This window comes from Eretmochelys imbricata, chromosome 7 (assembly GCF_965152235.1).
Source record: "Eretmochelys imbricata isolate rEreImb1 chromosome 7, rEreImb1.hap1, whole genome shotgun sequence".
Taxonomy (NCBI): Eukaryota; Metazoa; Chordata; order Testudines; family Cheloniidae; genus Eretmochelys; species Eretmochelys imbricata.
In genome coordinates, this window is record NC_135578.1 from 52,159,010 (window position 1) to 52,186,840 (window position 27,831).

The 27,831-nt window shown below is 46.7% G+C and overlaps 2 protein-coding genes across 3 annotated transcripts in view; both read left to right on the forward strand.

The window, feature by feature from the left end:
* The window catches only part of FANCD2 (FA complementation group D2), a 171,667-nt gene extending 154,914 nt beyond the window's left edge, over positions 1 to 16,753 (forward strand). For both annotated transcript variants that reach the window (XM_077822553.1, XM_077822554.1), the window contains 4 exons: positions 1,794 to 1,868; positions 10,027 to 10,173; positions 13,001 to 13,084; positions 15,947 to 16,753. In XM_077822553.1, the coding sequence (XP_077678679.1) occupies positions 1,794 to 1,868; positions 10,027 to 10,173; positions 13,001 to 13,084; positions 15,947 to 16,018 (378 nt within the window). In that variant the 3' untranslated portion in view covers positions 16,019 to 16,753. The remainder of the gene's footprint in view (positions 1 to 1,793; positions 1,869 to 10,026; positions 10,174 to 13,000; positions 13,085 to 15,946) is intronic.
* Positions 16,754 to 18,521: 1,768 nt separating this feature from the next.
* Positions 18,522 to 19,716, forward strand: LOC144267965 (putative protein BRICK1-A). The gene is made up of 3 exons (XM_077822439.1): positions 18,522 to 18,639; positions 18,951 to 19,033; positions 19,637 to 19,716. Exons 1-3 carry the CDS (start codon positions 18,522 to 18,524, stop codon positions 19,661 to 19,663), a joined length of 228 nt encoding a protein of 75 aa, XP_077678565.1. The 3' UTR covers positions 19,664 to 19,716.
* Positions 19,717 to 27,831: the final 8,115 nt, after the last annotated feature.

Consider the following 27,831-nt stretch of genomic DNA (forward strand, 5'->3'; position numbering starts at 1 on the left):
CGCAGGGTACGGGAACAGCTGGAGCTTGTTGTTTTGGTGCCAAAACACTGGCTAATAGTGGAGCCACAACCGCACTTCCTCAATCAGCCCTGGCTGGCTCCTTCTGTACCACATCAAACAGCACCACTAAGCAGCTCTGCTGTGGGAGATCATTAGGCCGCTGGCCTTAGGGTGCTGGCAGCAGTCCTCCTACCTGCTGCTGCTCCTCTCTCTTGCCTCCATCCCCAGACTCTGACTGTGAGGTTTAGTGGTGTGGCTGATGCCCTAAAACCATTGGGTGATACCCAGTGTGGCAGAGGGTTGGCCACCCCTTGCTGGAGATTCTTGCTGAACTAGGAGGGTGCCTCAGAGTAGTTGAGAGTTTGGCTGAAAATGACTTGTTCACATATTGTGGTCTGCAACATGACTGTCTGGCCCATTGGAAAAAGTATGTTGACAGTTCCATAAAAAGAAAGGGAGTACTTGTGGCACCTTAGAGACTAACCAATTTATCTGAGCATAAGCTTTCGTGAGCTACAGCTCACTTCATCGGATGCATACTGTGGAAACTGCAGAAGACATTATATACACAGAGACCATGAAACAATACCTCCTCCCACCCTGTCTTCTGCGGTTTCCACAGTATGCATCCGATGAAGTGAGCTGTAGCTCACGAAAGCTTATGCTCAAATAAATTGGTTGGTCTCTAAGGTGCCACAAGTACTCCTTTTCTTTTTGCGAATACAGACTAACACGGCTGTTACTCTGAGACAGTTCCATAGTTGCCTAGAATTTGAGGCTTTCAAGGTATCATGACTGGGACTGAGATGCAGCCCAAATGCATATAAAAATCATTTGGGCGCCAAAACATTGATGTTTCCAGGGGCTTCTGTGACCACGCTGAATGTGGTGTCTGACCTGCCAGTCTCTGAGCAGTCTTTGGAAGGAGGGAGCGTGTTTGTGATAAGTGCTAACAAACCAAACTCATCTGACATCAGCCTGAATGTGCCCGATTAAACGCTTCTCCTGGAGTGTCCTTCCCAGGCTGCAGAGAACTAGGTAGCTCTGCCCCCTTGCTTCTGGAGGCAGGAGCGTGCTTTCTCTTGCTCTCTCCTGGGCTGCCATCTCTGAGACCCCCCACCCCTTTGAAGAGCTCAAGTCTCAGAGCACTTGGACAGTGTGAGTGTGCTCAAATGCCAGCTTTGAAGATCTTTAGGCACAGTCCTCACTAGAGTCTCTAGACAGTCCCCAAATTGCTGCTTGTGTCCACACAAACTTTTGAAGATGTTGGTCTCCGTCTCTCAGCTTGGTGGGGGCATTACAGACCACATGTTGTTGCTGTCTGGGCTGCAATATGGGGCTGGCTGCTCTATGACTGCTATCACATTTCAGCCAGTGGGTAAAGCTGCTTGTGAAAAGTTGATTTCCCCGGCTCCAAGGCACTTTGACCCTATAGGTGCAGGGTTCTGTGCTAGAGAATAGAGAACAGATTCAGTTCAAAATGTCTGGCTTGACTTGGCTGTTTTGTAGAGCTGTGGAACAGAGTGGTGTCCATGATACATGTCTGGTGAGCACATTCTCTTGTTGGTTATGAGACTATGCAGAGTTCAGCTCCCTTATGGCTGCCGTGTCTTAACTTGTTGGGTATTTTCTGTGGAGTGGGCAGAGCGTATGTCTTTATATCTCTGTAGCACTGGTAGGATGAATAGGAGAGCTGATAGTCTTGCTTCCAAGTTATCCTTTGTGATGGGTAGCAAATTCTTATGGATTTGAAAATACAGTACCAGTGACCCAGGGGGTCCTTTTTATTACAGGAAGATGTGCAGAGTTTGCTGAAAACTTTGCAGCTGAGCACCAGACAACTTCATCACATGTGTGGCCATTCAAAGGTAAGGGAGACTCTAGATTCTGCACTAGCTTTTGTATTCACAAGGCCTTACTAATCTATGTTGATTTCTCTGTGTGTCTGTCTGTTACCACTGCACCCTCACATGGTGTCTCCAGGGGTCCCACACAGGACTCCTCTTCACAGGAATGTGACCAGTATAAAGCTCCTGTCATGGTTGAAGTGTCCTGACAGCAAAGCTGCTCTGGGTTTAATAAGCACAGACGGACGCCTGCAAATTGTTCTGCGCTCCCTTGCCAGCTGTCCCAGGGGATATGCTTCCCAGGTTTACTCATCTGCTTGGACTCCTCTGTTGTCCAGGCCCATTAGTCTGGGAGAGTATGTAATTCCGTGGGCAAGTTAATGATATAAATGTAAGGGAGGGTCATTTGATTTATAAAAATCTACAGAATCATAAATTCAACGGTCTCATCCTCTGTGGCCTGGCAAGGGGGACTCACTCCCCACAACAGTCCTCCCCAGCTCCAGGTCCTCCAGTTGGTAGAAATATTGCTGATACGATGTCGTCAGAAATGGGTTGAGTTGGGTATCACTCAAAAGCCCTTTCTCCCACAAACACAATAGTACCAAACATGACAAATGTCGAACAAGGCCTTTTATGATATATATGCAAGAAAAAAGTTTAAAAATCAGCGGTTGTTTAATTATACTTTAACACAGGGATGCATGGCTTACATAAAAAAGACACTGCTCTTTGGTAATTCTAGGGAAGTTAGACTTGGCATTTAGGACTGAAAACATTTATTCATCAAAGTCGTCATCTGTGTTGTCTCCGTCTAGGGCACCACTGCTAGACACAGTCTCACACTGATCCTTGTCGGTGCCGCATTCGCACATCTCGGTACATGGCAGGCTGCTGGCCAAACATTTTCAGGGTGATGAGCATCTGGTCTTTGCACACGAGCATTTGATTAGCTGAAGGATTGATTCGGGAGCGCATAGTATTTCACACACAAGTGTGATCAATCCATCCTCCAAGACCCATCCATTCCTGACAAGGAAGGGTAGTTTTGGATGCACTCAATCATCCTGGAGCCATTTCACTGCTTGATAATTTGCCCTCTTGGTAGCAGGTATAAATGCACCCCTTGTTGGTGGTAATTTTTCTCCTGTTGTCTGCTTCTTGGCAAACATCCACCAACATAGCTCCGCAAGTGTCATAATGTTGATTTTCAAATGATAAACTCAGCATATCAACGCCTCCAGTGCATTCATGATCGCGTCAGTTACTGCTTCATCCATTCTGAGCACCCTCAGAGTGAGGAGAGAGTCTATGGAGGCTGAATCCAATGCCTTCCAATATGATAATTTGGCATTTCCAACCAACCTTCCAGTGGTGTGACACCCTGAAAGGGTTTGGAAACCTGGCAGTGCAGTGGCATTTAATGGTCTGAGTGATTGAAAAATGTTTCTGACAGCACCTGAGCCTGGGACTGCTCCCCATTAATACACTCCTGATAGCAAACCATCACAGCAGCATGAAGAGTACCTTTGCTATCTCCTGTACCTTCAAGGAAGTCTAAGTTATCCACAGCACAAAATATACACCTACCCTTGATGAGGTTTAGGGGAACGTTCATTCGGTTCCAAGAGGCAAAGAACTCTGTTTGCAGTTGCAGTCTCCAGGCAGAGAACTTTGTAGTAGTCAGTGGAGCAGTCAAAAGCTGCTGTGCAAAAGCTGCTTGAGGAATTTGCTGGATGTTTTGGAATGAATTATTAAACCGACAGCCACTTGAAATGGTAGATTATGCATATGCCTCATGGTTGTCGTGTATGTGTTGGAAAGCTGTTTCACTCAAGCACTCATACATGAGGCTTTGCAGTAAAATAGCAGCCTTGTGCTCTGCTTGCTTACTGTCATACTTGCTGCTGCTGAAATCACTGCAACCACCAAAGCACCACTTAAAGTAGTAAAAAGAAAAGGAGTACTTGTGGCATCTTAGAGACTAACCAATTTATTTGAGCATAAGCTTTCGTGAGCTACAGCTCGCTTCATCGGATGCATACTGTGGAAAGTGTAGAAGATCTTTTTATATACACACAGAGCATGAAAAAATACCTCCTCCCACCCCACTCTCCTGCTGGTAATAGCTTATCTAAAGTGATCACTCTCCTTACAATGTGTATGATAATCAAGTTGGGCCATTTCCAGCACAAATCCAGGTTTTCTCACCCACGCCCCCACACACACACACAAACCAACCCACTCTCCTGCTGGTAATAGCTTATCTAAAGTGACCACTCTCCTTACAATGTGTATGATAATCAAGGTGGGCCATTTCCAGCACAAATCCAGAGTTTAACAAGAACGTCTGTGGGGGGGGGGTAGGAAAAAACAAGGGGAAATAGGTTACCTTGCATAATGACTTAGCCACTCCCAGTGTCTATTCAAACCTAAGTTAATTGTGTCCAATTTGCAAATGAATTCCAATTCAACAGTTTCTCGCTGGAGTCTGGATTTGAAGTTTTTTTGTTGTAAGGTTGTTTTTTGGTGGGAGGAGGTATTTTTTCATGCTTTGTGTGTATATAAAAAGATCTTCTACACTTTCCACAGTATGCATCCGATGAAGCGAGCTGTAGCTCACAAAAGCTTATGCTCAAATAAATTGGTTAGTCTCTAAGGTGCCACAAGTACTCCTTTTCTTTTTGCGAATACAGACTAACACGGCTGTTACTCTGAAACTTAAAGTAGTAGTAGTACATGTCACACAGTGTTATTTTTTTCAGGTTTGGCATCAGCTATGGATCCCTGAAATGTCCAGGTACTGGACAAAATGCTTTTCTGTGAAAATTTTGCAGCTACAAACAGTGTCTTCATATTACAGTTGAGATTAGTGCTTTCTTCGACTTTTGATAGTGCCACTTCTTTTGCAGCTTTTAAGGATATGCTCTGTGATTCATTTCAGTGGATAGGATTGCTAAAAACTATGTCCATATCCTGCGGTTCATCTTCAGTAAGTGCTTTAAGAGCCTTTCTGCTAAGCATTTGCTCCTCTTCAGTCCCATTCAAAGTACATATTTCTCTGCTCATAGCCTCTGCTTCAGACATCACCACCACTTTCCCATCCACTAGAGCCTCTGTGAAGCAATGTATGAACTCCAGCTGAGTCTCAGTTTGCAGTAGTACAATCAATATTTGGTTCTGTTGTGTTTACCTTTTGACACAACATATTACATGCATTCTTGGTGTAGCACTCAATGTGATAACCAGTGTTATCAATGTTCTCTCTAAGAGTGACTGCTTCATATAGTTTCATACCTCTCTCAAGTGTTGAAACTGTGCTTAAGGGGATGACTTCCAGCTTACTGAAGAAGAAGCAGGTGTTCTTCTCGAAATGCATGCCACAGCTGGCACTTGTCCCAGCACCTTCAACTTTTTTCTGATGGTCAATGTGCTTCCTCACCAACCTTCCAAATTCATTTTATGGGCCCACTTCTTATAGCATGTAAGGTGCCACCAAATGTGTTTAGCCCGGTCCACCCATGGTGGTATTCTCCAAAGATTCAGCTGCTAGTTGGTAGTCTTTGTCTCCCCATTGATGCCTAAAAATGATTAAGACCAAAGTAAAAACAAGGATTTTGTAATAAATTAGTTTGGGGTGTAATTAATTATGTTATGTAATGTATGTTATGTAGCTGTGTGCGTACTGTTTGGGGATGGATTCCAGTAATTTCTGGCCTGATACTGATGTCTTACCCCGTGCCTTGGTACCACTCTTGGCATAATAAACAAAGCTGATAATCAATATCACTGAACCGCTTTTTTGCTGATGATGGCAAATCAGCTTGAAGCACTCCTTCCATTGATAGTCATCTGTAACATTAAAAAAAACGAATCAGGTGTCCTGTTTTGAGCATTAACTAATAACACAGACTGGCAGTCAAGGGACACAGCTTATCTTGTGAGGGCTGCATGTTTGGCATGCCTGTGTTCAACTGTGCTTTCATAAAATGTTGATTTTTTAAACATTTTCTCCAATATATATCTATGGAATTGTTCTAGGTTTGTCATGTTTAGTACCATTGTGCTCGTGGGAGAAGGGGCTTTCAATGATACCAGCTCGACCCATTCCAAACAACATTGTATTATCAAAATTTCAACGAACTTGAGGACCTGGAACTGGGAGCCAGGTGGATGGGGCAGCAAGTTCCCCCTGCCATGCCACAGAGGATGGCACTATTGAAATTATGATTCTGTAGATTTTTATGAATCAAATGACACTTCCCTTACCTTTCTATCACTATCTTGCCTTGGAAAGAGATTTTAGTATATTAAGCTTGCAGACTATATTGCCTGCCACCATGAGGTTTTGCACTGGGATTCCAGGACCTAGGCTAGCTGCTTCTCCCATTCCTTCTCACTGTAGGTTTATTCATTATGCACAGCCTCCTAGGTATCCTCCAAGCTGCTGATTGTGGCAGCAGCCACCCTCAAGCATTGAAAGATCCAGATCGCTCCCTAACTCAGCTATTGATCAGCTGCACATCAGCAGCGCAAGAATGTGATGGGCTGGATCACAGAAACCCCCTTGGGGCTGCCAACTGATGTGCCAAGACTACTTCTGCCCCTGCTTTCCTGCCCTGCCAGCTTGGGACTTCAGTGCCCTGCCTGGTTTGAGCCAGACCCGCTAGCCTGCTGCAAACCCAGACCCAGGTCTGAACCACGTCCCCTAACAGCTGTAGGCTTAATTGAAAGCAGCTTAAGAAGTGTTCCTGTCTTTAACACTCAGATGCCCAACTCCCAATGGGGTCCAAACCCCAAATAAATCCGTTTTACCCTGTATAAAGCTTATACAGGACAAACTCATAAATTGTTAGCCCTCTATAACACTGATAGAGAGATATGCACAGCTGTTTGACCCCCAGCCCCCAGGTATTAATACGTACTCTGGGTTAATAAGTAAAAAGTGATTTTATTAAATACACAAAGTAGGATTTAAGTGATTCCAAGTAGTAACAGACAGAACAAAGTGAATTACCAAGTAAAATAAAATAAAACCCCCAAGTCTATGCCTAATACAGTAAGAAAACTGAATACAGAAAAAAACTTCACCCTCAGAGGCTTTCCCGTAAGCTTCCTTTTACAGACTAGTCTTCTAGTCTGGGTCCAGCAATCACTCACCCCCCCTGTAGTTACTGTCCTTTGTTCCAGTTTCTTTCAGGTATCTTTGGGGGTGGAGAGGCTATCTCTTGAGCCAGCTGAAGACAAAATGGAGGGGTCTCCCAGAGGTTTAAGTAGACTTTCTCTTGCGGGTGGATACCCCTCCCTTCCCCTCTGTAGAATTCCAGCTACAAGATAGAGTTTTGGAGTCACATGGGCAAGTCACATGTCCATGCATGACTCAGAACTTACAGGTAGCAGCCATGGTTCACACGCTACCTTGAACATCCTCATGTAGACTTCTTACGTGGATTGCAACCTTCCAAGATCCATTGTCCATTAAGTGCTTCTTGACTGGGCACTTAACTTGCAAATTCCTTTCTAAAGAAGCTGACCAAATGCCTTACTAAGGCTATTTAAAATCAAACAAGTATACAGCCAATATTCATAACTTCGAATACAACGACACATGCATACAAATAGAATGAATATATTCAGTAGATCATAACCTTTACATAGCTTTGTTACATGGCATATATAGCATAAAACATATTCCAGTTATGTTATATATATATATACATACATACACACACACATTCATAAGCATGTTTTCATAAAGCCTTATGGGGTGCACCGTCACAAAAGAGACTTCACGCTGTGGCACAAATGCATTCCCTCCTCAGGCTTTGTCACCAGTGAAGAGCAGAGTGCCGGACCCATCACAGCAACTGGCACATCTGGGGCTTCCTTTAGTAGGGAGGAAGCGATTGTGCTCCCCACAAAGCGTCATCTGTCAAAGGCTAAAGACATGAGGAGGACTACGCTCAAAGGTCCTGCAGCCACTGGGAATTCTGGCTTCCATTGTAGGACCCTGAGCATAGCAACATGCTTGACCTCTATTCTCTCCCTGCTCTCTCAACGGAGCTTGCAGGAAGGTGACTACAAGAACAGGATTGGTTTGGATGTAGCCTGCATGTTTCCCTGAGATGGTGGAATACCCCTCACTCCCTCCCCGATGGAAAGGAGTGCCCCTAGAGATCCCAGCACATGGTTATCTCTGTAGATACTAGCAGAAAAGTATGAGGAGCAGCCTTCCTGTCTCATTTGGGTCAGGGATTGTAGACAGGGTTGACAGAAATCATTATAAGAAAAGGAGTACTTGTGGCACCTTAGAGACTAATACATTTGTTAGTCTCTAAGGTGCCACAAGTACTCCGTTTCTTTTTGCGAATACAGACTAACACAGCTGCTACTCTGAAACCAGAAATCATTATGTCAGCTCTACCCTACATTAACAAGAGGAGACACAAGAAGCAGCTCTCCAGCCAAGGAGACAAAAAAAAACTGTTCCTCTGGGCAGAATCTCACCTGCTTGCTACTTGGCATCTTGCTTAGGAGACAGGCTAGCTCAACCAGCAGGATCCTCCTGCAGGGAATGCTTCCACTTCGAGCAAGTAATTCACCTGATTTGTTCAGCGGGAGGCATCCCAGCCCTCTGTTCATTGCAGAGCTTGGCTTTCAGCTGAATCAATTCTGCAGCTATCACAGAGAGATCAAGGTAGGGCAGAGGACGTTTTTCCCACCTATAGCTGTCCCTTGTTCTCGAGTGGGAAGGGAGGCCGCTCCACCTCACTACACATCAAATAGACCAATCCATGTCTTGACTTTGACCCCATGCTGCCATGCAAAGTTCCTCTGCCTATCCCAGTGCTGGCAGAGGAGCAGAGAAGGTTCAATTGCCTCAGACTGACTGACTGCCCAGGATCTGGTACGCTGATGTTCCTGTCCCAGGAAGATCCCATTGCCCATCCCTCTGGCTGTCCCAGGGCCCCTGGCAGTTTCTGCTTGAAGGCCTGGTGCTTGGGACGTCCATTTTAGCAGAGGAAGAAGTGTAACAGCAGAGCGGATGGCCCTAAGTGTGCCTTTCAAGACCATGTTTGCATCTCTTTGGAGGAAACTAATAACAGCATCAGCATTCTCTTCAGTTTTTCTCTTCAGTACCTGACAGTTACAAGCTTAACTCCAGCCTAGCTAAATGTTTTACCAGGGAATTTCCTTAGGTTTTTAATCCATGTGAGAATGCTTGGAGCCAGGAATCCCAGTGGAGCCTGTGTGCTGTGTAGGGACTCTTTGGAACCCTGACAGGAGAGGCTATTGAGACAGGGAGGAAGGGCATTGCCAAAGGAGAGGAACTTGGGAGGGCAGCCAGCCAGGGAGCAGGGATTTATAGCCTTGTAAATGAATTCTGGGATCTTGTGCTCCCTCTTCCTAAAGCACTCAGTGCAGAGTATGCAGCTTCCATCACTCTACCTGATGCACGGTACATTTTAGTGAGAGGTAGTGTATGTATGATAGACACTGGGTGACTGGGATTCCATCTGAGAGGAGACTGGCAAAACAAGGATTAGCCTTGAGCAAAGACAATAGGATGTGATTTACTCAGAAGAGTTTTATATCACTGCTGTACAGTGCTAAACTGCTAGAACAGGCCCCTGGCTGAGCAGATGGGTTCCAGGAGAAACTGGTCCCTCCACAGTACTGAACAGATTAAAGGGGAATGAGTTGGATTTCTGTGTGGGAGTTACCAGCTGCCCTTGTGGGGCTGGGCAGGGATGTTTGGGCTCACTGGGCCTTTCTCCATATTGGATAGGAATTTTGGGTTGCTCAGAGGAGTAATTTTGTCTCCCTCTTGCACAAAAGGCTAAAAAAAGGTTGCAAAGATTTTAAATCTTTTTTTATATTAATCAGGCTTAAAAGTGTATGGGACTAGAGATGGCAGCATTCTCCTTGGACTATTCCAGCCACACAATATCCCTGGTTGCTTCGTTCCTGCCCATCTGTATAAGAAGGATAAGTGTAACCTTGCTTACAGACTAGTACAACATCTTAAGAATCATTAGAGTTGTCAGGAGAATAACTACAGTAGTTGCTTTTGCATCTCTTCTTTACACCAAGATGCCCCACTGCATAAAATTTAAAGAGCAGGAGAAGCTAAGCAAGAATTAGGTGTAATTTCATTGTGTTTGTTTCCCATATTTAGATTCACCAAGACCTAGGATTGACCAACCACGTGCCTTTATTGAAAAAGTCCCTGGAGCAATTTGTATACCGAGTAAAAGCCATGTTGGCCTTCAATCACTGCCAGGAAGCATTCTGGGTGGGCATCCTCAAAAACAGGGACCTGCAGGTAAGGATCACAGCACTGCCAGCCCTGTGAAGTGGGGTGTTTTGGTTTTTTTTTGCTTTGGATACTGTCACAGCTCAGGGAAATTGCACCTGTATTCCCTCTCCATGGTCCAGCATGGGCAGCCACTCTCAGGCTTCCAGCTCCCCAGCCGTTGCTTCTCTTGGCTGAAGACCCGCATTTCTCTCCCACCTGACTGGGATATTTCCAGGCCACACACCCCTGTGCCTGCACTGTGAGTTCCCCCGCAAGGCAGTCTGGCTAAACACGCCTGTGTTGTCTTCTCCTCAAAGGCTATAAACAGCGTAATTTCCCGCAGTGAAGTTACCACACAGCTCTTTCCAAGCAACCATGTTTATTCCTAAGGAGAAAGCATTACAGAGAAAACATTAAAAACAATAAAGGAACCTACATGCATCCTAATAAGCTTACCAGAGATCACCCCAACCTCAACAAGGGCTTTGGCATCAAAGTCAGCAGATCGACCTCTCGTACTGTTTGCAGATAGGAGGGAATCTTTCAAATCCCACCAACAAGGTTTTCTGTAGTCACAGTTCATAACAGCTGCTAGCTCAGAACAAGCAACCTCATGAAAAGTTTAGCCCTTCCTTTATGCAGCCTGGGTCTTTGATCTGGGAAGGGGTGATGTGTAGACAATGGGCTTAGCTTCAAAAGGCTTGGGTTTTGCATAACTGGACGAGTTACATTTGCATACACCTCCCTCTGGAGATTCCTGGGAAGCTCATAACGCTTCCCAACATTTACTTTAGTGCTGTCTCCACCTAAAGACGTTACATACAGTCCCACAATAATATATAATCCTTTGAATTTTTAATACAAGTAACTTCCAACTTAAACTTAATTCAATAAGGTTTGTCCGGATATTGCAGGAAATTGCCATATCTGTCACAGGTACAACTTAAACGTCACATTGAGACAAGCTTGAAAAATAATCAAATTCCATTTTAAAAAGATGTGAAAAGACCGTCCAGGTTGCATGATTAATCTCTGGAAGGTCAGGAAATGCCAAAGATTGCTGTGCTCATACAGCCTTATCTCTGACCCTTGTGTGCATGCATCATTATCATACAGTTTTTAATGACATGGTCACCAACAATGATTTCATCTAGTGCACAGAGAATGAGGCAAGAGTCTGACATTTACTGACAAATAATGACCTACTAGGACAGAAACAGAGTAGATGTGCCCACAATACAATTGCTATTGGCCATTTAAAAATAATTGTTTGTATTAAATTAAACAAGTGTTACTAGTTTGGAAAAGTGACTCTAAAAAATCTAATGGTATGGTTAGGTATTGAGTGTCTCTTGATGCCAGATCGAATATGCTCAGATTACAAAGAAAACAATGTTTTGTTTCCTAATGTCCAGCCCTGCAGTTCAGCCTGGAAACTGTGACTCAAGTTAGGTCTTGTCATCTTGTACATCATCATCATCATCAGTAAGATGAGGTATACGTTTGCTTTGGTCATCAAAGTCAGTAGATCAGTCTCATAAAGTTTGCAGATAGGAAGGAATCGTTCTTGCATGGTCGCTTTTCAGAGTAGAGCTGCACCTTAAATACACTTAAAAACTAAAATATAAATTCTAAGTGTAAATGTTTTCAATCAATAAAATTAATTATTTGTAAGTGTATTATATTAATATGTTTATTCTCATCGTTCAGTGAGCATTCCTCTGCTTCGTTCACTGCATACCAGCTAGCTTATGTAGTCAGGGCCAGATTCTGATCTGAGTTGCACCAGGGTAAATCCAGAGTAATTCCAATAATGTCAGCATATAGAATTTGACCCCGAATGAGGCAGGAGTTCTGTAGACACCTGTAGAGGTGTCATTCACTGTTTACTCCTGCCCTCTTGGCTGTGCACTGAATGAGACAGCGGTCTTGCAGAACTGTAGTATGTGACCAAGTCATTCAGACACTGTGGTGTAATAACTCTGCCCCTGGTGTTTTTGAGTTAAGATTGTACAGGCAGCCTTAATGTTTTGGTGTTTACTGGCTTCTGAGTGCTTCACTGTGTTACATTAATATTCTCCTGCCAATGTTTTGTACTGAATTGTCACAAGTCAGTGACAGAAAGACACTGCTCTCGCAAGCCTTTCCCCTTGCAACTGATCTCCACCAACAGTAGTGTAAATAGAAAGCACCCAGAGTCATGTGAGGCCCTATTCATTTTAAAAAATGGGAGTTACTTTTGGTTTAACTGCCTGCACTACAAGCATGCTTGTTCAGAGAAAGATCAGCGGCTGTCTGTGCATTGTTAGTGGAACTGATGCTGAATATTTTTGCACTAGCTCTTTAAGTTGAGAGAGCATTCATTTTTTACCGATTCTCACTTGGGTGAAATTCAGAGGTCCTTGTGCACCACTTCATTGCTGTTCTGTAGGCTCGGATGGGGAATAACTGGTGCACAGGCTTGTATGGGGACCCCTGCACTGAGAAATGCTGTCCAAAGACAAGCGAATAGACAATTTTTATTTTTGCAATGTTTGACATTTAGGAGCCCTGACTGCCCCTTGCCTTTTCCCTTCTTTCTGATGGCTGGCACTTCAACTTGGGCCAGATGGGGGCCCCAAAACTGCCAAACCTCATTTCATAATTTTTTTTTTTAAAAAAGAGGCCTGGCCATTTTCTTTCCCCAGCCCCACCGAAGTGAAGCAGTACATTGAGGGGGACGAGAGGGGCAGCTCATTTCTGCAGAGAAATCTCATTTGCAACCAAATGCAATGTATTTCTGTTCCAGCAGGGGTTGCTATTTCTGCTCCATGCATGAATTTGCCTGATAAAGTATTTACCACGTTCACTTTAGGGAGAAGAGATCCTGTCTCAGGATTCTGAAGAGAATGACCCAGGGGAGGGAGTTTCCCAGCTCCCCAGAGAAGATCCTGCTGAGGTATTTCTGTACACGGCAGCAGTGCCTATTGCTTTTATGGTTCCTGAGCATAACCCTGATGGTATTTCAGTTGAGTTACAGTTTGTGTCTGCTCTCTCGGCAGGGCAGGAGCAAAGACCATCTCTCTCACTTGCTCAGCTCCATGACAGTGCTTTCTCCTCACCGTATTAGGGTCTTGCTGCCTGCTGAAAAAAATCTATCTTAAAAAAAAAAACGCAGACAGCAAAGCCCTTAGGTTTTCTTGACTGAGTTAATAACCTGAGCGATGCAAGCAGAATCAGTCTTGTTTGCTATTTTGAGTTCAAGATGAGGCACAGCCTCTTGGTAGGGTGAGAAGGCTATGTGCCACAGTTGGTAAATCAATGGGGAGTGTTCTGCTTCCTTCAGATGAACTGGGCAGAGTCTGGGGCAGGGGTGGACAAACTTTTTGGCCCAAGGGCCACATCTCGGTGGGGAAATTGCATGCAGGGCCACGAATGTAGGGCTGGGGCAAGGGGTTGGGGTGCAGGAGGGAGTGCAGGGTGTGGGAGGGGGTGCAGTGTGCAGGAAGGGGCTCAGGGCAAGGGATTGTGTCAGAGGAGGGGTGCAGGGTGTATGAGGGGGCTCAGGGAAGGGGGTGGAGGTGCAGGAGGGGGTGTGAAGTGCAGGAGGGAACTCAGGTCAGGGAGTTGGGGTGCAGGGTATATGAGGGGGCTCAGGGAAGGGGGTGGAGGTGCAAGAAGGGGGCAGCAGGAGGCACAGGGATGTGGTGCCAGCCGCTTCCAGGAGCGGTGCGGGGCCCACGGCACCACGGGGGGTGCCAATCCCGCAGGCCGTATCCAAAGCCCTGACAGGTCAGATCCGGCCCACGGGCCATAGTCTGCCCACCCCTGGGCCAGGGGATACATCCTGGACTTGAAGTTAAGCTAAAGAAAGTCCAGATGAACCAAAACTGGGACCCCAAATCAACCAGCCTATTTCCCTTTCTGGCTACTGGGAGGCAAAGACACTCCAGCTCCCTCTTGTGTCCATTGGAATGGGAAGAATACTGGTGTCTCCTAAGCAGTCATTGAAATGAAAGCTGGAAATGCCTTATTAGGCCACATTTTATCCCTCTTCCTACTGCGCCGGTAAGGGCAGGATTGTTCCCTACAGCATACTTCCAGAGGCAGCTAGTGGCTAGCTCCACCCTCTTGCTTCTGTAGGCAGGAGTGCAGGCTCCCACCAGCCCCAGACCCTTAAGAGCCCTTTCTCAGTCACTAGCAGCTTGTGCTATTTTTTTACACATACACACACACTCTCACTCACTCTCATGTTTTTTCTCTGCCTGTTTCCCCACCTCTGGCCTGAGTGATCCTGCTACTTAGGACAGTGGTTTCTCTGCCTCTCTCCCACCCCTGGAAGGCAGGCCTTTGCTGGTGTCCTGCTGTAGTGGCTTTCCCCAACGGCACTCTCAAGCAGTCCTCCCAAGCTGCAGGGCATGAGCTCCAACCAAACCTTGTTGACAACATAGACTAATAGATTCCATGGCCAGTGTGATCATCTACTCTGACCTCCTGTAAAATACAGGCCAGGAACTGCCCCACAATAATTCCTAGAGCAGATCTAGAAAAACAGCCAATCTTGAGTTTAAAATGGTCACTGATGGAGAATGACTCCAATTACAATTAATTACTCTCCCTGTTAAAAACGTACATCTTATTTCCAGTCTGAATTTGTCTAGCTTCAACTTCCAGCCATTAGAGCATGTTATGCTTTTATCTCCTAGATTGAAGAGCCCATTATTAAGTATTTGTTCCCCATGTAGGTACTGATAGACTGTGATCAAGTCAGCCCTTAACTTTCTGTTCATTAAACTAACTCAAATGAGTTCCTTGAGTCTGTCACTATAAGGCATATCTTCTAATCCTTTAATTATTCTTGTTTCCACCCAACACCTCTTCCTCTGCCAGCTAACTTCCCTATCCCAGTCAGTGTGGCAGTGCCTAGTCCTCCAGGGTCAGAGATAGCAGGACAGGAATGGGTTACCTAGGGAGGTGGAATCTCCTTCCTTAGAGGTTTTTAAGGTCAGGCTTGACAAAGCCCTGGCTGGGATGATTTAGTTGGGGATCGGTCCTGCTTTGAGCAGGGGGTTGGACTAGATGACCTCCTGAGGTCCCTTCCAACCCTGATATTCTATGATTCTATGACAGAGCTACAAAATAGGCAGGTCTGGAGGATCAGGCAGGAGATTCTACTCTCTTTCCCTTCAAGACACTTCCCTCAGGATCCCTTGCACTCTCCCTTCCACATCCAGTTTCTCCTCCTTGGATTAGTACCACCACCCACTCAAACACCTCTCAGCCCTATACAGCCACTTCAGCACTCCTTGGTATCCACTGTGTTGCTAAAACAGCTTGGAAATGGTGAGCAGGTGAGTTATAGGATACTTGCAAGGAAATCATGGGAGTTTGACCTCTACTCCCATAATTCTCCAAAACCAGAGGAATCCTATAGTACTTGGCAAAAAATGTTTGAGAATGGACTGATAGCGTGCAGTAAACAGAGGTCCACAAGGTCCTCCGGGACTGTCTCAGATCAGTGCAGCAGAGTACTAGTGGCGTGTTAGCAGACTGGATATGGGGTGAAATTTCAGGGCTTCTTATAGATGCACTGAATGGTTGGTGGAACAAATGTAGAAGATGGCTGATGAAGTAGAAATCATTCAGCTCCATAGTGCAGACAATACCTACATGAGAGAAGAATTTGGCCCTCTTTTGTTTGAATATGGACATTTCTGGCCTGCCAATGATCACTTAGGAGGACTTGTATGCAATCTGTGTCTGCAGGCCCCCAAGGTTACATCCAGTCCTTGGTTCTATAAATATTTCTTCTTTTTTCCAGGAGGAAGGTGACATTTCAGGGAGCGAGGATGGATCCGAGCACAATGATGATGATGAAGAGAGCTCTGAGTAGACCTTGTAGCCTCCCAGCACTCTGTTAGCTCACCATAGCATAGAAGCTTGCTATTATCCAAAACAATCCACACCTGTCACAGCTGAATAGACTCTGTGGGTTGGAGGCTGTATGCCTCCAACATGATGAGATGTTAATACTGTGCAACAGTAAAGAAGGTTCACTTGTAGCCAGATCTTTATAGATGGGATTTAGTCCCCATTTAGTGTTGGTTGTGCAGTCTATATCTGTTGGGAGTTTTGCACCCAGACATATTGAAAAAAAAGTCAGACCTAGAACAATTTTTATTTGTTCTTGCCTCCAGATCCTCCCTAACAAACTCTTTTCCATATGAATTCCTTTCCTTCTGTGCTGCTCTAGGGAGTGGATTTCAAGGGGAAACTCTGTGGCTTTCTGTCTAGAAACATATTGAGAGTTTGGATTAGTTGCCAAAGTGAGAGAAGTGATATTTGCAGAAATAATCTGCCCTGTTCTTGAACAGTAGCTATGAAATATTTGCACAGAACCCATCTTCCCTCAACAGTCCAGCCGTTGGAGCCCTCGTGAGAATGACCTTTGTGCATTGGCCCTTTATTGGGACAGAAGAATCAGTGGGAGAGCAATCCAAATTCCCTCATTAGTGGCAACATAAAGTGCTCATTAATGTTGAGGGAAAGGCTTGTTATAGTTGTAAATTACAAAAAACACCCTAATTCCAAATGCCTTGTTTACTAACTCATTGAATAAACTGTAATTCCTGCCCTGAGCACATGAAATTGGTGACTGACTGTGTATTGTAAGGGTACAGCATAAAGCTCTCCTTGTGGGAGAAGCTCTCTGGGGGTCTAACAGCTCCGACCAACATGCCTTTTCTAGAGCATAGCCTGGATGTGTGTGGGGCAGCCATGGCTGTGATGGTTACAGAGGCAGGAGCAGTGAGTTACATGGGCCCATGCTGCCCAGGCTCCATCAATATTCAGGGCCGGGGGCCCAGCTCCACCAGTGTTTGGAGGCCGGTCTCTCCCCCGGCCCTGCCTGGAGCGTTCCCCGTCCCCGCCTGCTGCCCTCCTTCTCCCCCCGCCCTCGGCGTGCCTCCCCCCAGCCCCGGAGCGTCCCTGCCTGATTAAAAGTGGGCGGCTGCTCTCCTTTGCCGCTCCATGCTGCTGTCCTTTGCCGGTGCTGCTGCCTAAGGCTAGGCTAGAGCACAAGAGCAGGCTGAGGCAGCTGGCTACTGCTGCTGCACCAGAGGAGGTGCACACATGATTGGTAGGACCCAGCACCCAGTGGAAGAAGATGCCGAAACAGACCTCTGAATCTCTCACCTGAGCAGCTGCCCGGGCTTCCTTGAGTGTCTGATCCTGTAATCCTGCCCCCAACGGTCACAGGGCAAAGGGCAGCCCCTCCCCATGAGGCTAAGGTGTGGAGCAGCAGGCTGCAGCAGGGGAGGAAGCAACATGTAATGGCAGCCCCCTCCAGCACCCACCCACCACAGGGGAGGTGAGGGGGCTTGGGTGAGTGTAGTGACACCCTGCCAACCGTCACTGCGTCTGCCCCACCCTCAGTGAGGCTACGGTGAGGGGCAGCAGCAGTGGGGGAGAGGGTTGGGGGGAGTCCTCCTCTCTGGCCCTAGCCCAGGGCTTACCTGTCTGCACCCCAAGCTCTTCATCCCTGGCCTTGTCCCACCCCAGAACCTGTGACCCCCAGCCAGAACCCTCGCCCCCTGTACCCTAACCCTGAGCCCCCTCCTACACACCTGCCCCAGCCAAGACCCGTCACCCAAACTCCCTCCCAGAGCCCATCCCCTGCACCCCAACTGCCTGCGCCAGCCCAGATCCCACACCCCAACTCCCTCCCAGAGCCTACCCCCCGCACCCCAATGCCTTCCCAGAGTCCACCCCCTGCTCCAGCCAAAAGCCCACACCCAAATGCCCTCCCAGAGCCTGACATCATCCCCCTCCCACACCCAAACTTCCTCCCAGACCCTTAAGGAGGTTGCGGGGGGGGAAGAGGAGGCATGACTTGGACCCTTCTGGGCACCACCAGATATTATACAAACCTGCTGCTCCTGTACTGAGGGTACTGAAGGGGGTGGCTATAGAGGGGAGGGGGAAGTGCTGGCTATAAGGGGTGTGAGAGGGGTGGCTATATGGGAGGGGTAGCAGTGGCTATGGGGGGCATTGGGGATGGCTAGAGGGTAGCCGTGGCTGTAGACAGGGGGGTGGCCCCAGGGTCGGGGGGGCTGCAGCGGGGGCTGGGGGCTCGAGGGAGTGGTCGTAGGGGTGTAGAGGCCATCACTAACCTCGCCCTCCTGTGCTCTTCCCAGGGTGGGGTGCCCTGGGCAGGGCTGTCTGCCCCTGGCTTGGGGCAGGAAGGAGGCAGGTCTCTGCTGGGATCCGGGCTTCCTGCAGGCTCATCCCCACCCAACGGCTCGTAAAGGCAGGGATCCGTCCTGTGCCCCTTTGCGATCCGTGCCCGCACATGCGCAGTGCGACGGGGGGCTGGGCGCAGAGTGACGGCGATGGCCATGTCACTGCAAAAGAACCTGGTGCAGCACGAGATCCACCAGGACTGGGCCAACTGCGAGTACATCAAAGTGATCACTAGCTCCATCAAGAAGATCACGGACTTCCTCAACTCCTTCGGTGTGTACGCGCCTGACCTGGCTCCACCCTCAGGTTCCACCGCAGCCCGGCTTCGCCCCCAGGCCTCACTCGGTCCAGCTCTTCCCTCAGGCCTGGTTCAGCTCCAGCCACCCTGCCAGGTCTGGGATGGCTCCATCTTCTCATCCTGGTTCGACCCCGGCCTGGCTCCATCCCACCCTGGCCCCGCTGGCCCCCGCGCTGTGTTAGGGTGAGGCGGGTTCTGCAGTCGGAGCTCCCCGGTGGGCGGAGGTGGGGCATACCTGTCCTGGCTGGGTACTGCGGGGCCTGATGAGCCGCCCCTTCTCCCGCAGACATGTCCTGCTACTCCCGACTCGCCACCCTCAACGAGAAGCTGACAGCGCTGGAGCGACGGATCGAGTACATCGAGGCCAGGGTGAGGGGTAGCGCAGGGGAGGCAACACCGGGGACAGCCCTGGCACGGGATGGAGGGCTGGCCTGCGGGTAGCTCGAGGCAGGGCTCAGCCCACGCTTAGCAGCTCAGAGACAGCCGGGGCCTTGATGTTCAAGCCCCTCTGCAGCTTTTACCCCATCTCCAGTGGGTATTGCCCTGCTGTACCCCCCCCACCTCCCAGCCAGGCAGTAACGCTGTGCCTTACTAGCTAATCTGCTCTTTACACAGTGGGGGGACGTGCGCGACTCCCACACAGAGCCCAGCTGCGCTAGTTGTTACTGTGGGGTGGTGTTGCAGGCCCTTCTCCCGAACAGCAGCACTGGAGCTCCTGCCCATGCTACACTCTGGTGGGCATCCCAGCAGTACTTACATTGGGGCATTGGTTTTGGCCAACAGAGCTAGAGAGAGAACGGAGATCTTGGTGAATTGGTGACACTGGCCTGGGGAGGACTCCTGCCCCTCCCAGCCTTGCTGCGAGGGACGACATTTACCCAGTTCCCAGTGTACGGGAGCTCTCATTAACTTTCCCTGAGTGGGCAGACTCGCTAGCCCTTGGTGACTGCATGCTGTGCTCTCCTTCAGCAGGTAACAAAGGGCGAAACTCTCACCTAACTGCTGAAGGCTGGTGGGGAGCTGACCTGGAGAAGATTGTGCGGCTGTGCCAGAATTCACTGTAGGGCATCTGATTTCTTCATTACTTCTATTGGTTAGCAAGACTTCAGCTTGTTTCTGCTCCCTGCAATGCAGTATCTCTGCCTTCAGTGCATTCCTCCAGGGGAAATTGATAAAATGCAAATGAGCATGTTGGATTCAGTGATTTTATACAGACAGATTCATACAGCTGTCAAATACTCCTGTGCCACTTAACCTCTCTCTCGTTCCCAGCTGTGCAGGTAGAACTCCGACACTTTGTAGCTGCAGAATCTCTCTGGCCAAAGGTCACTTTGTGGGAAGAAAACTTCTCTGGGAAGCTGACCGGCTGAGGAAGTGGGTGTCCCTCTGTTCATGGGCCACTCCACTGGTGGTTTCAGTTCCTTTAGCAAAGTGGTTCTCAACCCTTGGGGACCGCAAGCAGGTTTCAGGAGGTCCTCCAAGCAGAGCCAGTTAGACTCACGTGGGCCCACGGCAGAAAGCCGAAGCCCCACTGCATGGGGCTGCAGCTTGGGGCCCTGAGCCAGGCCACCCGGGGCTGAAGCCAAAACCTGAGCCATGTAGCTTCTGCGGAATCTCTATGGCATGGGGCCCCAGGTAAATGCGCTGCTTGCTACCCCTTATCACTGGCCCTGGCTTTTCTATGCAGAAAACTAGTGGTTGTGGCACAGGTGGGCTGTGGACTTTTTATAGCATGGAGGGGGCCCTCAGAAAGAAAAAGATTAAGAACCCCTACTTCAGCAAACACTGCAACTTCTCTCTCCTAGCAGAAATGTCAAGTATATCCATCCTTCCAGTCCGTGAGCAGAGCAGTAGATGGGCAGTATGTGTTTATGGCGGTAGGGGGCAGGAGGCAGGGGAATAGGTAATGTGCCAAGTTTAAACTCTCCGGGCAGGGTGGGTTCAGAATTTTCTGTGTCTTTTGTATTCTGTAGCGTCACATGAGGGTGTCTTCCATTTGTGTTTCAACAATAAACTGCCTCTGCTGATGAGGTCTGAGCTGATGTATAGCTGGAGTGCATTGTCTGGGTTGCCAGGATGCCGGGGCGGGAGCATGGCCATGAAGTGCAGACGGCCAAGAGAAGTCACAATGGCCTGTTACTGTAACAGGTGCAGTTGCCTTTTGCTATTCTTCTCTTCCTTCCCTCCTCCACCAATTCCTGCCCCAATGGGCTTCGCTCCTCCCCCCCTAAAATGATTAGTGATGAAATAGTTAATGGTGCCAGTGCACTAAGTTTGAATGTTAACACTCCAATCCTGTTAATGGGTGCTCACCCCACTGATTCACTGTCAGGCTCTCTTCAGACAGAAGCAGCCAGCACTGCAGTGGTGCTGTGGGTCCCATCTGAAAGTCAAGAGATTTTTGGTGAGCTCATGGGTGTCTTTGGCCTCCTGGTTTCTGAGACCTTGGGGCTGACAGATCACATCAACAAACAGGGCTAGAAACTGATGGGTTTTAAATGAAAGCTGAATTATCAGCTCATCCCAAGACTCCAGGAGCTGGGCCATTCCAGGGTGATGGTGGTTTCTGTCATTCTGAGCCTTAGCGGCTGAAGGAGAGCTCATAAGGGGGAATGGAGGGAAGAGTTTATCTGCTCTGATAGGCCCAAGCCTTTCCTGCTATCCTACTGTCTTGGCAACCTTTAGGAAAGTGTTTCTAATATGCTGTTCTCTTGTTTAGTCTAACAGAAAGAAAGTTGAGAGAGGGGTCTGATTATCTCCTGCTATATTTACAGCAGCAAACACCAGGTGGGAAAGGGCTCTTTAAGCTAAAGGACAATGTTGGCACAAGAACAAAGAGAGATGATCTGGCAGTGTACAAATTCAGGTTGGAAATTAGAACGAGGTTTCTAACTGTCAGAGGGATGAGGTTCTGGAACAGCCTCCCAATAGAAGTTGTGGGGGCAAACGTGGGGCATCGTATGAATTTTCCCAGTTAGATGATGAGGGCTTTGTTCTTCTTCTAATGCTAAGGAAATGCTATGACCTGCCAGCCTCAGCAGAGTGGCAGTATTTACAACTAAGGCAGCTGCTAACATCAATTTGGCCAGATGCCCTAGGACTGCCAAAGGCCCCAGAACTATTGGAAACTTTAAAAATGCTTCATAAACACTCCAGATCCTTGTCCACTATATATTACTCCTGGGGGAATTCTGTGCCACTGCGCAGGCACAGAATTCATGTCCCCTGCAGATTTCTTTGCTTCCCTGCAGAAAAATGACTTCTGACAGTGAAGCAAAGGGAAGCCGCAAGAGCAGTCACAAGCCACTCCCTGGCAACGCAGGCTTGTTGCTTCAGGTGCCCAGAACAGACAGGGGAGAAGTATATCACTGTTGGGAGGGCTGGGGGGACAGGACTGGGTGTGTGTGGGGAGACACCAGTCACTGCTGCGGGATGCCTGACGTGGAGGGGCAGGGCTTTGGGATGTTTCTGAGGAGATAGGTTTGGGTTAGGCTCTGTCCTCTCAGGCAGAGTAGAATGTAGCAGCCTGCCTGCATAGTGAATTGTTCCCATTGTTCTTCGTGAATTCCCACAGGAGCATAAAACAGGTATAAACCTTTTAAGGCTCCTTTACATTGCCAGAATGGTGTAAAGGAGCTTTATTGCAAATGACAGTATGGCCTTATAAATGTTTACGGTGCTTTAGTGATTAGAACTGGTTGAAATTTTTGGACTGAAAAATTTTCCTATCAAAATGTGCTCCGTGAACTGTTTACTACTGACCTTCTGGAGATGGTCAATAGCCAGTATAAATTATGAGCTTGATTCCCCAGCGCTCACTTGCTCTTCAGTTGCCTATGATGTAATACTGAGCATATGGCTGCATATATTTGTTGACAAATAACCAGAAACAAATGATCAAACGTAGCTATGTTACTATTAGACAAAGGGAGTTTGGGAATTTCCTCCAATACTCCCCACTCCCATTCTCCATTCATTGTATTGTAGTTTAAATAAATTACCAAAATAATTGAAACTGGCATGATTGTATTGCATTATTTTGACAAAATATGCAGAATTTTAAAATATTGTGCACAGAATTTTTAATTTTTTGGTGCAGAATTCCCCCAGGAGTAATGTGATGCCCAAGAGCTGTCGGACACTTTAATTACTCCTAGGTTGAACATGCTTTGTATTTCTGTACAAATTCATTCCTGCACCTTGCCAGTAGCCCTGTAGGGTCTGCTGGGCAGTGGCTGTAGTTCTTCTGTACTTTATAAAGTAGTGAGCAAGCGACCAGGGGCCACTAACAGGGAGTTTTGAGAGGGAGTTTGGAAGGGGAGTGGGAAGGGGGCAAGGTACACTTGCCATTCTTTAGAACCTTAACCTAAACTATAATAAAAACTTCTTGATTTAAACAAAAACCCTATCATTAAGCTAGGTAGCTGTAGGAGAGAATGCAGGCAGAAGCCCAGCAGCAGAGTGGGGGCTATCCTATTTATTGCACTCAGTGTGGCATGTATGATTACCTGCCCTGTGGGCAGGTGGCTTATGTGTGCATTCCATGCAAGGAGGTCCTGGCCCTCAGAGACCGTGTACGGGCTTTGGAGGCCAGGGTGGCGGAACTGGAGGAGATAAGGGAGGCAGAGAGGTATGCTGATGAGGCTTTTACTGTAGATTTGTCCCACCTCCGCTCAGAGAGCCCCTGTGCTTTTAAGGAGGATGAAAGGCCCAAGGAAGGGGAACAGTCAATGAGAGCAGAGGGAAACCTTCCCATAGTTGGGACCCTCCTTCCAGATGATGTTGGAGTATCCTCTCGCACTGAGGTTACCTCTCTTGGGGAGGGAACTCCAGTCATTAGGAAAAGGCAGGTGTTAGTAATGGGAGATTCGATCATTAGAAACACAGATAGCTGGGTTTCTGATGACTGGGAGAACCGTATGGTGACTTGCCTGCCTGATGCAAAGGTTGGGGATCTCTCGAGGCATCTAGATAGACTTATGTGTAGTGCTGAGGAGGAGCCGGTGGTCGTGGTACATGTAGGTACCAATGACATAGGGAAGGGTAGGAGAGACATGCTGGAGGCCAAATTTAGGCTGCTAGGAAAGAGACTGAAATCCAGGACCTCTATGGTGGCATTCTCAAAAATGCTTCCAGTTCCAAGTGCAGGGCCAGGTAGGCAGGCAGAGCTGCAGAGTCTCAATGCATGGATGAGATGATGGTGTAGAGAGGAGGGGTTTAGATTTATTAGGAACTGGGGAAACTTTTGGGATATGGGGAGCCTATACAGGAAGGATGGGCTCCACCTAAACCAAGGTGGATCCAGACTGCTGGCACTTAACATTAAAAAGATTGCAGAGTAGTTTTTAAACTTAGGCCTGGTCTACACTGGGGGGAGGGGAGGGATTAATCTAAGATACGTCGACTTCAGCTACGCTATTCTCGTAGCTGAAGTCGACGTATCTTAGATTGATTTAGAATCACTTACTTTGCATCCTCGCGGCACAGGATCGACGGCCGCCGCTCCCCCGTCGACTCCGCTTCTGCCTCTCGCCCTGGTGAAGTTTCGGAGTCGACGGCAGAGCAATCGTGGATCACTTTATTGCATCTACACTAGACGCGATAAATCGATCCCCGATAGATCGATCGCTACCCGCTGATCCGGCGGGTAGTGTAGATGTGGCCTATGAGATGGGGGAAAGCCAATTGCTGCAGAGGAGCACGTGGATCAGACAGAGATTTCTCTTAGAGGAGAGTCTATTGATAGTGAGTCTCTAGATTTTAGTCAGGAGGAGAGGATGAAAAAGGATAAAATATGGGCCAGATCAGACAGGAAACATTCACATAAAAAAGAATCTGACACATCAGAAAAGGGCAGACAAATAAACAGTGACAAGTTTTTAAAGTGCTTGTACACATGCTAGAAGTCTAAATAATAAGATGGGTGGACTAGAGTGCCTCCTGTTAAAGGAAGATATTGATATAATAGGCATCACAGAAACCTGGTGGAGTGAGGACAATCAATGGGACACAATTGTTCTGGGGTACAAAATATATCGGAAGGACAGAACAGGTCGTGGCGGGGGGGAGTGGCACTATATGTGAAAGAAAATGTAGAATCAAATGAAGTAAAAATCTTAAATGAATCCACATGTTGCATAGAATCTCTATGGATAGTAATTCCATGCTCTAATAAGAATATAACAGTAGGGAGCTATTATTGACCACCTGACTAGGACAGTGATAGTGACGTTGAAATGCTAAGGGAGATTAGAGAGGCTATCAAAATAAAGAACTCAATAATAGTGAGGGATTTCAATTATCCCCATATTGACTGGGTACATGTCACCTCAGGACAAAATGCAGAGACAAAATTTCTTGATACTTTAAATGACTGCTTCTTGGAGCAGCTGGTACAGGAACCCACAACGGGAGAGGCAACTCTCGATCTAGTCCTGAGTGGAGCGCAGGATCTGGTCCAAGAGGTGACTATAACAGGACCACTTGGAAATAGTGACCATAATATAATAACATTTAACATTCCTGTGGTGGGAAGAACACCTCACCACCCCAACACTATGGCATTTAATTCCAGAAAGGGGAACTATGCAAAAATGAGGAGGTTAATTAAACAGAAATTAAAAGGTACAGTGCCTAGAGTGAAATTCCTGCAAGCTGCATGGACACTTTTCAAAGACACCATAATAGAGGCTCAACTTAAATGTATACCCCAAATTAAAAAACACAGTAAAAGAACTAAAAAAGAGCCACCGTGGCTTAACAATAATGTAAAAGAAGCAGTGAGAGATAAAAAGGCATCTTTTAAAAAGTGGAAGTCAAATCCTAGTGAGGTAAATAGAAAGCATAAACACTGCCAAATTGAGTGTAAAAATGTATTAAGAAAAGCCAAAAAGGAGTTTGAAGAACAGCTAGCTAAAAACTCAAAAGGTAGTACCAAAATGTTTTTTAAGTACATCAGAAGCAGGAAGCCTGCTAAACAACCAGTGGGGACCCTGGATGATCAAGATACAAAAAGAGCACTTAAAGACGATAAAGTCATTGCGGAGAAACTAAATGAATTCTTTGCTTCAGTCTTCACGGTTGAGGCTGTTAGGGAGATTCCCAAACCTGAGCCGTCTTTTGTAGGTGACAAATCTGAGGAATTGTCACAGATTGAAGTGCCACTAGAGGAGGTTTTGGAATTAATTGAGAAACTGAACAGTAACAAGTCACCAGATGGCATTCACCCAAGAGTTCTGAAAGAACTCAAATGTGAAATTGTGGAACTATTAACTATGGTTTGTAACCTGTCCTTTAAATCAGCTTCTGTACACAATGACTGGAAGATAGCTAATGTAATGCAAATATTTAAAAAGGGCTCTAGAGGTGTTCCCAGCAATTACGGACCGGTAAGTCTAATGTCAGTACCGGGCAAATTAGTTGAAACAGTAGTAAAGAATAGAATTGTCAGACACATAGAAGAACATAAATTGTTGGGCAAAAGTCAACATGGTTTCTGTAAAGGGAAATCATGTCTTACTAATCTATTAGAGTTCTTTGAAGGGGTCAACAAACATGTGGACAAGGGGGATCCAGTGGACATAATGTACTTAGATTTCCAGAAAGCTTTTAACAAAGTCCCTCACCAAAAGCTCTTATGTAAATTAAGTTGTCATGGGATAAGAGGGAAGATCCTTTAATGGATTGAGAAATGGTTAAAAGACAGGGAACAAAGGGTAGGAATAAATGGTAAATTTTCAGAATGGAGAGGGGTAACTAGTGGTGATCCCCAAGGGTCAGTCCTAGGACCAATCCTATTCAACTTATTAATAAATCATCTGGAGAAAGGGGTAAACAGTGATGTGGCAAAGTTGCAGATGATACTAAACTGCTCAAGATAGTTAAGACCAAAGCAGACTGTGAAGAACTTCAAAAAGATCTCGCAAAACTAAGTGATTGGGCAACAAAATGGCAAATGAATTTTAATGTGGATAAATGTAAAGTAATGCACATTGGAAAAAATAACCCCAACTATACATACAATATGATGGGGGCTAATTTAGCTACAACTAATCAGGAGAAAGATCTTGGGAGTTGTCATAAATATAAAGGGAAGGGTAACCACCTTTCTGCCCACAGTGCTATAAAATCCCTCCTGGCCAGAGGCAAAACTCTTTCACCTGTAAAGGGTTAAGAAGCTAAGATAACCATGCTGGCATCTGACCAAAATGACCAATGAGGAGACAAGATACTTTCAAAGCTGGAGGCGGGGGGAACAAAGGGTCTGTCTGTCTGTGTGATGCTTTTGCCGGGAACAGATCAAGAATGCAGCTTGGAACTCCCGTAAAAAGTTAGTAAGTAATCTAGCTAGAAATGCGTTAGATTTCTTTTGTTTAATGGCTGGTAAAATAGCTGAATGGAATGTATATTCCTATTTTTGTGCCTTTTTGTAACTTAAGGTTTTGTCTAGAGGGATTCTCTATGTTTTGAATCTGATTACCCTGTAAGGTATTTACCATTCTGATTTTTACAGAGGTGATTCTTTTACTTTTTCTTTAATTAAAAGTCCTCTTTTAAGAACCTGATTGCTTTTCCATTGTTCTTGAGATCCAAGGGTTTGGGTCTGTGTTCACCTGTATAAATTGGTGAGGATTTTTATCAAGCCTTCCCTAGGAAAGGGGGTGTAGGGCTTGGGGGGGATATTTTTGGGGGGGAGACGTCTCCAAGTGGGCTCTTTCCCTGTTCTTTGTTTAAAACGCTTGGTGGTGGCAGCATAGGGTTCAAGGACAAGGCAAAGTTTGTACCTTGATGAAGTTTTTAACGTAAGCTGGTAAGAATAAGCTTAGGGGATCTTTCATGCAGGTCCCCACATCTGTACCCTAGAGTTCAGAGTGGGGAAGGAATCTTGACAGGAGTCATCGTGGATAGTTCTCTGAAGACGTCCACACAGTGTGCAGCGGCAGTCAAAAAAGCAAACAGGATGTTAGGAATCATTAAAAAAGGGATAGAGAATAAGACGGAGACTATCTTATTGTCCTTATATAAATCCATGGTACGCCCACATCTTGAATACTGCGTACAGATGTGGTCTCATCTCAAAAAAGATAAACTGGCATTAGAAAAGGTTCAGAGAAGGGCAACTAAAATGATAAGGGGTTTGGAACGGGTCCCATATGAGGAGAGATTAA

Bases quoted from the DNA above. Each gene is read 5' to 3' on its own strand.
- LOC144267965 (XM_077822439.1), top strand. From the start codon at position 18,522: ATGTCACTGCAAAAGAACCTGGTGCAGCACGAGATCCACCAGGACTGG. The intron at 18,640-18,950 runs GTGTGTACGCGC...CTTCTCCCGCAG, and splicing joins GGACTTCCTCAACTCCTTCG to ACATGTCCTGCTACTCCCGA. The intron at 19,034-19,636 runs GTGAGGGGTAGC...CTCCTTCAGCAG, and splicing joins TCGAGTACATCGAGGCCAGG to GTAACAAAGGGCGAAACTCT.